The sequence below is a fragment of the Empidonax traillii genome, unplaced genomic scaffold (assembly GCF_003031625.1).
Source record: "Empidonax traillii isolate 1590-97213 ecotype Southwest subspecies unplaced genomic scaffold, ASM303162v1 scaffold144:size1428860, whole genome shotgun sequence".
NCBI classification, from domain to species: domain Eukaryota; kingdom Metazoa; phylum Chordata; class Aves; order Passeriformes; family Tyrannidae; genus Empidonax; species Empidonax traillii.
In genome coordinates this window covers 412375-424726 of record NW_020955337.1, presented here as the reverse complement: position 1 = coordinate 424726, position 12352 = coordinate 412375, and the positions used below count along the sequence as shown (strand labels likewise).

The 12352-nt window shown below is 37.4% G+C and overlaps 1 protein-coding gene across 8 annotated transcripts in view; it reads left to right on the top strand.

Moving 5' to 3' along the window:
• The window catches only part of WDFY3 (WD repeat and FYVE domain containing 3), a 173514-nt gene that overhangs the window by 120977 nt on the left and 40185 nt on the right, over window positions 1-12352 (top strand). For 7 of the 8 annotated variants that reach the window (XM_027884426.1, XM_027884424.1, XM_027884421.1 and 4 more), the window contains 6 exons: window positions 3644-3717; window positions 3824-3985; window positions 5427-5521; window positions 7517-7637; window positions 8640-8857; window positions 11576-11811. In XM_027884426.1, the coding sequence (XP_027740227.1) occupies window positions 3644-3717; window positions 3824-3985; window positions 5427-5521; window positions 7517-7637; window positions 8640-8857; window positions 11576-11811 (906 nt within the window). The remainder of the gene's footprint in view (window positions 1-3643; window positions 3718-3823; window positions 3986-5426; window positions 5522-7516; window positions 7638-8639; window positions 8858-11575; window positions 11812-12352) is intronic. The other variant, XM_027884422.1, reaches the window with a different exon arrangement.

Sequence of the window (12352 nt, the reverse complement as noted above, 5' to 3'; positions counted from 1 at the left end):
GGAAATCCCCTGTTGTATTGTGGTAACCTGAGTTTCTGTTCGTAAGTTTACTGAGCTCTTGGCTAATTAGCACAGATGAGTTATTTAGGATGGCTTTTGAAGGAGATGGGGGAAAATGTTTTGCTAAGCCGCTGTGCACGTTTAGCTGCTTTGGTGAAACTGAGCCTTCATTAACAGCACATAAGAGCAAAACTGTGGTACTTAGATGATTTTTTTATCCATGATTTTTGAACCCACCTCTGCAAGCCTTCTGTCTCTCTGATCTGTCAGCAAGAGAGGAGGATAGGGACACATGAAGACCAGTAAGTGGACTTCCAGAATCATTGTTCTGAGGAGACTGCACAGACTTTATAGTTGGTGACACTGTTTGCTTTCAAGACCTATTACTTCTCCATCAGGATGGGGAAAGGGCAGTCACTTATGCAGAAGGATTGGATGACTGATTTGAAAAGATCTTCACATGATCAATGAGTTTTATGTTCCTCATGAGGACTACTTTACTGAAATGGAAAGTTCTGTGGTTTGGGCAGTGCATTTATAGACCCTGTAGAGCTAATGCCTGGTATAGTTACGTCAAAACATATTATTCCAAGTAGCCTGTTGCAGACCTTGGCTTACTTTCGACCAAACAAACCGAGACAGTGTCCTCCTTGTACCGTAAGTAGTCAGTGGATCATCACATATGACCTTACATTCCACTTGTATTGACATCACCAAATAGTGTGGTTTGGGAGAGATTCTTAAACTGTGATGACTGCCAGAGAGCCGAGAGGTGTGTTTGTGTGTGCACCTAATCCTCAGGGCCTAGATACCGTCTGCAGTGTAGAACACATGTTTTACGAGCTGGAGGGTGTCCTTTTGTAGCCAACTGTAATGCCACTTTCAAGCTCTTTTATCATGCGTACTTTAAGGACCTTCTAAGAAGGGATGCAGACATTCATCTGTACTTTTTGTGCTTAGACAACATTGCTGTGTGCTCACTGGCTGTTAATTCCCTTTCTGTTTACTTGTCCCAGTTGCTGGCAATGCTGCTAAAGAAGAAACGATCCCTTCTGAACAGCCACATCCTCCATCTGACCTTTTCCTTGGTGGGAACTGTTGATAGTGGGCACGAGACATCCATTATTCCAAATTCCGCTGCCTTCCAGGATCTGCTCTGTGATTTTGAAGTATGTAAAGCTGCACAGAGAAGTGGTGATGATGCTGAATAGTGATTACCTTTAATATTGAACAACAACAAACTAGGTTGTTATCCTGAGAACTTACTGTTTCTTACGTAGTGCAGTAAAGCAGCTGAGCAACAAGATTATTGGTGACTTTTCTTGCTGAAATGGCTTGAATCACTGCAGGAGCACTAAATGGGTGCCACAGATGTTTATGCTTTATGTTGTTCTAGAGGATACATTTTGTAGTTTTTGGTTCATCAACTTCTTTTAACCTTTTTGTTCTACTGCAGTGCACGTATCAAAGCATGAAAGATGCACTGAAAGTAACAGTTATAGGTAAACTTTCAACACAAAACATGGTAATCATTTTATCATATATATCTCTTGCAGGGGGTAGTAAGGGAGTTAAAATTCTTCTTTCGTGACCTTTGAAATATTTAAGTGTTGTTTTGTTAAACTAAGGAAAGTAGCAAAATTCAGAAGGAAATGCTAATGTGGTAGAGGCTGATAAACGATTCATCCTTTACTGTTTGCTCCTTTAGTATTATCTGTACTTAACATAAAGTAAAAGAATTCTGACTCATATATACTAATATAAATTAATAAAAGTACTACTACCACCACTGCTAAGCTAGTTATAGGTACTGGCTTAATATCACAAGTCCATCTTGCACAAATGACTTTACAGACTTACCTACTTCCTTTTTTTAGATGTCTATTTGAGTATTTCAGAGCACTCCTGGAAACATTATGGATGGGTCTTGTCTATGAAAAAAGCTCCTGCTGCTTCCTATAGCATTTATTTTAATAAAATCAGCTGGTCTTGTTAAGTTTGCTTTTTCTTGACCTCTTCAAGTCACCCAACGTCCCCACTTGTCAAAATCAACAATATACTTTAATTGCAGCACATAGGAAGAGGAAATGAGCCTTGGGTTTTTTAACCTTAGTGGGGTTCTGAAACAGAGGAAATTTGTCATCCAACAAAGTTTCCATTTTTTTTTTTTTAAAGTGTAGTGTTAAAACTAGGAATAAGCTTGTGCTGTGTCTAAACATAGGTTTTACAGTAGCATGTAACTAGTTAATCTTTAACAAACCTTATAAGTTACAAAATGCTTCCTTTGTCCACAGAAAATTAAACATACACTTAGTAAAAGGGATGATGTTTGTAGTAGAGATCTTAAGTTAGGTGAACGCTTAGCAGAGAAGAGTGTGAATGACAGCCCAACTCCTACAGTGAGGCTGTAAATTAATTCTGCTGAAGAGTACTCTTCTCTCTTTCTTTCCCCCCCTTTTTGTTTTCTTTTCCCTGTAAAAGAGCCAGCTGAGAAATTTTATCAATGGTGTATAGTCACTCAGAAGCAACTACAGAAGATCCAATTTCATGTTGTTTAGTTTGTGCCTGTCTCTTTTTTCCCTGAAGACCGAGAGCAACAGGAGAATTAATACACTCAACACATTAAAAAGAATTTAAAAATGTTAAGGCAGTAGGTCTGTGAGTACTAAGAAGAAACTTTTTCTGACTTAGTTGGTTTTTTTTGTTTGTGGGTTGGTTTTTTTTTAATTATTTATTTCTTCTGCATTCAGAAATCAGTGACCCAAGCATTTCACTTAAATTGGATAAATTAGATGTTCTTACTCATGCAGAACAGGAAAATTAAAAGATTTGTTCTCATCATTTTAGATTATAAGATTAGAAGAAAAGCAAAAGCTAGAAAGCTTTTCATTTAAGCCAGTTTTATAAACCAGAGCAGGAGTATTAATTATGCTTTGTTCTATAGCAAGTCAATTTTAAGATTTGCAGCTATAACTTTGAGCTTTCTGGGTTTTATATCTTTTATTTCTTCTATTGATTGAACAATTGTTTGGTTTGGGTTTTTTTTTGTTTTTTTTTTTGTTTTTTTTTTTTTTTTTTTTTTTTTTTTTTTTTTTTTTTTTTTTTTTTTTTTTTTTTTTTTTTTTTTTTTTTTTTTTTTTTTTTTTTTTTTTTTTTTTTTTTTTTTTTTTTTTTTTTTTTTTTTTTTTTTTTTTTTTTTTTTTTTTTTTTTTTTTTTTTTGATAGAGAATCTAAATAATTTAAATGCAGGAAATGCTGGGGGGGAAAAAAAAATCAAAATCAGGGAAGACCTTGAGTTTAATCTAGGCAGAAGATAGTAAGTTAATTTTACAAAGACAAAAATCTTCAGTTAAACCAAATAAACTTAACACAGCACTTCACATCAGCCCTGATAACTGCTTTGCACCATCTGTTTGAAGAGGTGTTCCAGAAAGTTGTGTAACTTTTTGTCTAGAACTCTTTGGAAGTTTTCAGCATGATACGCTGAGAGAGAATACAAATGTTTGGAAGCGTGTGTTTCTTTATGGCCAGGAACGGTTTTAATCTCTTCAAGCCTTTCATAACCTTTGGTACTTTAATGTCCATTTTTATTCTTGAAGTCAGTTTGTGCACCAAGAACATCATTGTTTGTTCTGTATTTCAGGTCTGGCTTCATGCACCCTACGAGCTTCATCTGTCATTATTTGAGCACTTCATTGAACTTCTCACAGAGTCAAGGTATGAGCCAATGCAAGCCTGGTAATGGGACTTAAAGGATTAGGTAACATGTAGAGGATGCCCCAAATAATTTGAAATTGCCGTCTCCTTTCTTTCCTTCTTCCAGTGAAGCAGCAAAGAATGCAAAGTTAATGAGGGAATTCCAGCTCATCCCAAGACTGCTCCTGACTCTTCGAGACATGTCTCTGTCCCAGCCCACTATTGCTGCAATTAGTAATGTGCTGAGCTTTTTGCTTCAAGGCTTCCCCAGCAGCTATGACTTACTCAGGTAGCCCACACCATTGATAGTTCTCTCTTTCTTGTCTTTATTATATTGTGATCTCTGTCAAAAATACTAAATGATCATATGACCATGAAGTGTGTAACATGGAATGCTCATGTACTGATTCTTTTTCTGCTTCTCAAAGAACTAGACTGAACTAGACGGAGTCAGTATGTTAAAGCCTTGATTTGCATATTATTTTCAGTTTGTACCTGATCAGATATGACTGGATTATCAAACTGGCTTAATGTTCTACAGGTGAAAAGTTAAAGGTGCTGAATTGCAGCTCCCTTGTTCACGTGAAGCACTGAGCACTTGTCTTAAATACCATTATTGAATATTATAAATATTACTTGAGATGAGCTGTAATGATACTTCAGGTTAAAGTGCAGTTTTAATTACTATCCTGAGTGAAAGGTTTAGTTACAGATTTTTTCTTAATCATCACGGTATTAAAAAAAATATTTAAGACTGTCAGATACGGTACCATTAACTCAGACTGATGGAAATTACACAAATTATTGCAATTCACACATACAGGAGTATTTGAAATGCTTTAAAATTAGTTGAACCCCTTGATAACTTGATTTTTCTCATCTCCCATTTCATTATAAAGAAAATGAATAAAATATTGCAGGGCTTGGGAGTTCTTTGCATATGAGTGGTCATGTTTTCAGCTTCTCACTTTAAATACAATTAAAGGTATCAGAAGCCTTAACCTAAACATCTGACCTGTCTTTCTTTTAATTATACAGAACAAAAAAATGATTCAAGAATAAAACCATTGATTTTAAGCTTAAATGATTACAGAACAGATTGTAGGATGTCTGTCTGAATTTTCCTTGTTTTTCTTCCTGGAAATAAAAAATGAAAAATATTGCATAACTCTGGAAAAGTTACACTGGCTAGGGATCATTTAAGGTTAGTTGCAGCAGAAAGAGGAATATATTGCATCTCCTTTCTTTGACTACATCAACGTCTTGTCATAGAAACCCATGACCTTGTGTTACATAACCTCAAGCTATAGACATAAATGTTATTCCAGAGTTGAGTAATGACTGTAATAATTGATGAAATAATTGTTCATCTCTAGGGGGTTGAGAATAATGTTTTTGTTCTCCTCTCTTTAACTTGAGGTGTTCGTTTTATTAGGACTTGTTGGTAACTCTGTTTGAGATATCATCTTTCTTGAATCTTAGCATTTTCTAGGTGTCCCTTACCTGCAGACTTGTCTGCAAAGATTCCATTAATTACTACAAGTTAATTTGGGTTTTGGCTAGTTACTTCGTTTAGAGATGATTTTCCTCAATCTTTAGATGTAAGAAAGCTGACATTTCTGGATATCACCTTGTCACTAGTGTCACAGTTTTATATTTAAAGTGAATTCTTGATAGATAAGAGTGCATCTGTCATATCAATGAGTGATGTTTTTTCTATATACATCAAGGTTTGGACAGTTCATCTCTTCCACTTTACCTACGTTTGCAGTCTGTGAGAAGTTTGTGGTCATGGAAATAAACAATGAAGAGAAGCTTGACAGTGGTAAGTGTTGACATCGCTTAGAAGCAGTAGAATAAAAATACTTTGCGATCTCTTCTGTGCTTGAACACATGAAATGTAGAAATATTGTCATTAGCAATTTTGTAATTTTGTTATAACTTGACTGCCAGTTAGTACTGGTACGGTTTTCAGTATTGAGTGCAAAGCAGAGCAAAACCTGATTACTTTTATTTTGTTTCCTTCATTTAACACTGTATGGTTTTGTTTTCTGTCCTTCACTTGCTCCTTCAAATCAGCTGTGCATCTCTGCTTCTTTGTGGGGACGGGAAAAAAAAGACAACTGGTTACTGAGTGCATCTTCCCTCCAGGTGTGGAAGAAATGATAGAATTAACTAAGACAGCCTAGTTATTTTTCTTAGCAAAAAAAAAAAAATTACTGTCCTTCAGTAATTTTTATATTGACTTGTTTTGAGACCATTTCTGCTCTTGTTTTCCTAAAGATAAAAGGCTTATGCAGCTTCATTTTCAGTCAGTCTCCCTGAACAGAAAAGCTTTAGTCCCACAGCAGGTGTCACCCAAATAACTAGAAGGAGTACCTAAAGATCCTATATTTCTGCATCTCTTGGGAATATACTGGTGAACAAGTGAGAGAGAAGTATTTCTGCTTTAGTTTTATTGGTCTGGTTTCCTGAAGAATAAGGTTGAGACAGTCTGCGCATTCTGCAGAGAGACTTTCCACTAGGGCACATAGTGATGGGACAAGGGGGAATGGCTTTAAACTGAAAGTGGATTTAGATTAAATATTAGGAACAAATTCTTTACTGTCAGGTGGTGAGGCTCTGGAACAGGTTGCCTGGAGAAGTTATGTATGCTCCATCCTTGGAAGTTGGATGGAGCTTTGAGCAACCTGCTCTACTGAAAGGTGTCCCTGCCTATAGCAGAGGAGTTTGGAACTACATGATTTTTAAAGCTCCCTTCCAACCCAAATCATTCTGTGGTCCAGTGGGATTCATCATTATTCTGCTGTGCCTCACCTCTTCCTTCTCAATACTTTTGCTTTTTGTCATCTTAAAGTTGATTAAATTTGAGCTCTTTACTAAAAAAGAGGGTGTGGATATTGGAGAGAGATCCAGATTGGTGTTCTCACTACAGGCCAGCCATGACTTTTTTTTCCCAGGCTAACCACAGCCTGAGCTGTTTTATGTCCGTCTGGGGGACTGAAGAACCTTGGGGAGAAATTCAGGATGTGGCAGGAATGGAGAGAGAAGCTTTTGAGGCAGAGGACAAGAAATTTTTAGGCTAGTGGTGTTCACCAGTATTGCTGTATTTCTGCCACAGAAGATGTTTTCTGTCTGCATCTTGTGCACACAACCTTGGCTCAGAAAGTATTCATTTATCTGTCTTTATTTTTACACATGTTGCCTCAAGTTGTGACTTTATTGATTTTAAATAATGTGAAAGCATGGCTCTCCTCTGATAGTATAAGGTACAGAAAGAAGAATTTGCAAAATAACTGTAAAGCTGGTCCTGAGCTGCATGGATTGACTTGGCTGCAGAAAGTGTGTTTTTCAACTGATGATGAGCTTGGGGATCTGTTGAAAGAAAAGGAAACTATTTTTTCTCTCCATTTCTTAGATTTGGAGGGATTTGGGAAGTATCAGGATTCCCACCCCCACCCGCCCAACTTTCAAAATGCTAAATATTCGTTTAGTTACCACGTTATGCAGTTTTGAGAAAAGGGAGGGGAATGTGAAGGGGGTGGTGTTTGATTGTTTTTGTATCTCTGCCTGCCAGAAGTGACCACTTTAGATTTTTTTCTGAGGAGTTGTGATTTTCTTTTACCTGTTCTTCAAACTGCCCAAACTGTGTGTGTGACAGTGGTAATGGGGTACCAAACACTTCTCAGGAGCACTTAAGTACACCTTCCTTTGCTTATGTATGGAATTTATGCCTTTAAAATGTCCAAGTTCAGCCTTTAAAATGTCCAAGTTCCAAAAACCTTTTTTTAATTATTATTATTATTTTCATAATATTTAGGAACAGAGGATGATTTTGGAGGACTTGTTTCAGCTAATCTTATTCTGCTACGGAACAGGCTTTTAGATATCCTTCTGAAGCTTCTATATACATCTAAAGAAAAGACAACTGTTAATTTGCAGTAAGTACAAAAAAACCCCTTTAGGTAGAGAAAGGTTATAATTTTTTATTTCAAGGGTGAGAATTACACAGCCCCCATTTGATTCACTGAATTACCTTTAAGTATGCTAGTAGGGATGGAATACGTGATTCATGGTACTGTTTTCTCATAAGTTTGTGTGTGACTATAAAGAAAATAAAATCTGTCAAAGAGAAAACTTGGGTTTTTTAGAGAAGTGGGGTAATCAGCTTCTCATTTGGTTGAGATCAAACAGCTCCAGGAGGGGTTATTGTTGGGATCATTGACCGTAGAATGCCCCTTAGTTACTTAAAATTGCACGTGAGGGAAGAATAATACTTTGATTTAATGAGTCCATAGAGTAATATGGGAAGTTGGAGAAGAAACATTGAATCACTCCCAAGTTAAACCTTGACAAAATACAGCTTTCAACCCCAGTAGTCTCTCTGGAGTCTGTTGGTAGGATTTTGGGAATATATGGAGTCTGTTGATGGACACACAACCCAAACCTGTTTAAGGTTTTTCAGGAATACTACTTTAAAAAAAGGGAAAAAACCCCACATATTTTCAAATATTTCTAAGCAGCTCTTCCTGTAATAAAACCAAATAAACAACCTTCCTTCGCTTTTTTTAATACTAGTTTATTAAGAAGACTTGTGAACACTTCCTGTGTGGCTTAACAAAAAGTTCCCAGTTCAGAATTCCATATTTATTATCACAAGCAACAATTAGAGAAACATCATGCAGTATAATAGTCCAGGAGCTGTAGTTAGGTTTTCCTTTCTTCTAAATAAATACAACTTACCTATTCCATCTTAACAAGATTCAATGAGGGGCATTTCGTGTTTGTAGCAAACTTACCCAAGGATTCAGTTAACTCTTGGATAGATCTGAATTTGCTCTTGAAGTTTACCCTGCACTGAAGGACATTTGTTTTTTTGCTATCTAGTAGGAAACTAAATGCTGTAAAATGTGACCTTTTCTTTTTTTACTCTCTTTACTTAGGGCTTGTGAAGAACTGGTCAAGACACTGGGTTTTGATTGGATTATGATGTTTATGGAAGAACATCTGCATTCCACCACAGTCACAGCAGCCATGCGAATTCTTGTGGTCCTGTTGAGTAATCAGTCCATCCTTATCAAGTTTAAGGAGGGTCTCAGTGGTGGAGGCTGGCTGGATCAGACGGATTCTGTCCTCACCAATAAGATTGGTACTGTGCTAGGTACGCATCTCAGCCCCTCGGGATTTAGGGATCACTGGGAGCGCCTGTGCTCATGTGCTGAGGAGGGGGGTTATTGTATGGATGCTGCCTGGGAGGTGCATCCTTTCTCTTACTGTTTCTGCTGCACTCAGAATCTTCTGCTCCTCATTTTTCTTAAAATTAAGAGTTAAGGTTTCCTAGGCAAAAGGGAGCGGTTTTACAAAACTGCCCTCCAGTTGACATTGCATAGATGTCATTGTAGTTCAGTTCTGGCTTTTCATCTGCACAAAGGCTGTGCAGCCAATTGTTTTTTTCTGTTATCATCAGGATAAGGTTAAATATGTCCTGTGGGCGGACACGTCTAAGCTATAGATGCAAAGGTAGTATAGCATAGCACCTTGTGTACACAGCTGACAAAGACTCAGTAAAATTTACTAGTTTATTTACTTTTATTAGTTAGAGCCTTGTGTGGTGTTATACCTGAGCTGCTTTGTCTAGTGAGTTCTGTGTCAGTCAGATTTACCTGTCTGGACTTCTGTTACCTTGGGAATTCCTGTGTTCGTGGTATCATCTCAAGGTTTCTTTCCCTCTCCTATATTCGTCCATATGCAAACATGCTCTCTGTCTTATTAAAGACTTTTTTTGCACGTTCTTAAAGCCTCATTTATCAGGGTTATCAGAACTCTCAGTTACCCCAGGTGACCTAGAATTCAGTGTATAACACTTCTGTCTACAGTACTCATTTTGAACATCTCTCAGCTGTCTGAAACGCACCTCCAAACACCTGAAGTAATGGATTTCAGTTCTTTGTGACAGGTATAGCAGCAATTTCCCATGGACCTGGGGGTTTTTTTCAGTCCAAATAAGATGGAATTTTTTAGATGAATGTCCATTCAGGCCCTGGTGCAAACACACTGATTGATGTTAAATGGGAGTCTTTCAGGAGCTTGAGTAGACCAGGGCACTGGTTTCATAGTACTTTTAACTTAGTGCTGTTCCTAAAATAACTGTACAAGGAGCCACTTCTCTGTGTTGTAGCAGTATATTATCTGTTTCTGCACCAAAGGGCTTTTCTGAATTGGTTTATTATAAAGAAATAATTGTGAAATGTTATTGAAAGTGATCTTACTTCAGGAAGAGGACTCTTCCTGAAATGAAAGTATAAAAATATTTTTAAAATGTTTTTTTCTGCTTTGTCTCTTTGATAGGTTTCAAAGTATGCCAACTTGTTATTTTTCTGCATAAATAAAACTGTTAAGTTTGTATGTTTACAGTTTACCATAATGTATCCCTTGGGATATTCAGCTAGGAGCATAGGATGGTTCTTTGCATTAATAATGATTTGCATTAATAATTAGGAAGATTAGGGAAAACAGTGTTTCTGAAGCCATATAACGTATGCAAATATTTATTGTTATCACAAAAAGCACCTGTTGTTTGACTAATTTTTCATTAATGTTCTGTATTTTTTTTAAAAAACAATTTTTGTGCAAGCATTTCCCTTGCGTGGTTGTGCCTTAGAAACTTGAATACCCTTGGTATCTTAGGGAATAGACTGTTGTTTTTTCAGTGTCTGCTTTAAACGTCCAATAACATAAACACTTTCTTGAGTCACAAAATCTCTCTAAATAAGATTTTGATATACAATCACATTTGAAGACCATTTGTAGAGTTTTCCCGGTTTTCTTATTACAGTATCACTGTATTAAATCCAGCCTAGACTGTGTCCAAACAGATATTTTTAAACCTTTGTCTCAGCAACTGATAGTGACAGATTATCCAATTTTTTTACCCTGTATTTTTTAGTAAATCATAACATATTGGCTCCAAAATTTCTCATGGAACGAAGTACGAGCCAGTTTTGTTGAAGGTTACAGATGGAATTCCCGTAACTTTGTAGCACAGATTTCATTGGTCTGATTCCTGATAGATGCTTTCTGTTTAAAAAGACAATTTCTGGTGGAAAGCGTATCTGTATTTGAGTCTCAGAAAAACAACCTGACCTCTGGCAGTGTCAGAAGAATGGCTTACTCTGCTGATGTGGAAACTGAACTGTCTTCCTGCCTTCTTCATTGCTTGAAAATAAGAGCTTCTGTCATCCTGATGTCTTGGGGTTGTTTTTTTCATTAAAGAGGAATTTCAAATACCTAGGTAGCAGCAGGGTCACAAAAGGTGGCTCTGGCAGCACTTAAATTAGAATAAGACACAGAATAAGAGCATTTAATGCTTAATACCAGCTGATTAATCATTAACAAAACATCTGAAATAAGATGCCCCTTAGACATCTTTGGAGAAAAATTAGCTGCCCATAGACTTAAATGGGCCATGGAATTGCTGCTTGGTAATATAAATCTGTAACTGAGATTAAGGTGATAACTTCCCTCTCAGCCAGCAAAATATCTTTTTTCAAAAGTTTGGGTATTTCAGAAGTCAGAAATTGTGGTTGCAGTCAGAAAACGGATCTGTGTGTGTAAGCAGTAGCGTTAGGCAGTCTGTATGTACCACTGTCATCTGTGTGGTACTGGAAGGCAATCTTTTTTTTTTTTTTTTTTAATTGTTTCAAAAAATTAGTCATCTGAGGCAGAATGGTGGCAAATGTGTGTGACAGTCTGTATGCACACATTCGGTTTTTACAGCATCTGTTTCTGAGGAGGCACCCTCTCAAGTTCACTGCATGGGTAAGCATGATCTTCACAGGCTGTTGACATTGTTGTCTTTGTGTGTTGTTTTTCATCTTAGGGTTCAATGTGGGCAGGAGTGCTGGTGGCAGATCGACGGTCCGGGAGATCAACCGGGATGCTTGTCACTTCCCAGGCTTTCCCGTTCTGCAGTCCCTTCTCCCGAAGCACACTAATGTACCTGCACTCTATTTCCTTCTCATGGCCCTTTTCCTGCAGCAGCCAGTCACTGAACTGCCTGAAAACCTGCAGGTCAGTGCACCTGTCATCAGCAGCCAGTGTAATCAGGGTTGCCAGGTAGGGATTATCTAGTAAGATGTAAATGCAGTTCTGTCTGTCATGAAAGAAAATAATGAATTAACCAGACCCCCTCATTCTTCTCTGCAGCTGACTCAGTCAGGGTGTGGTGTTTAGTGCTGAGCTGTCTGGGGTGGGAGGACAGGGTACCCTGGGGACTATGTGGAAGCCAGGCTGTTATGGCTTAGCTGTCACTGGTGTCATTCTGGTCCATTTTGGGGTCAAATGAGAACCAGATCCCTAGTTCAATCTGATGTGGTGTGGGCATTGAAGGGGACATAATTTTTTGCTTGCTTTTTTTTGGTTGTGGGGGGTTTTTTGTGGTTTTTGTTTTAAGAAGTAGAGAGTTGCTGTGTTAAAGAGGGTTCACAAGGTTACAGACAAAACAAAGTAGCTTTTATTTCAAAAAGTCTCTGTGGTTTCTTTAGGGAGACAAGCCAGTTGTTGCTGGAAAATGTTGGCTGCTCTTATTCTGAGCAGGTTGATTTTGGGCTTGTTGGAATTGTATGTAAATAAGTAGATATTATATAGTCTACAACAG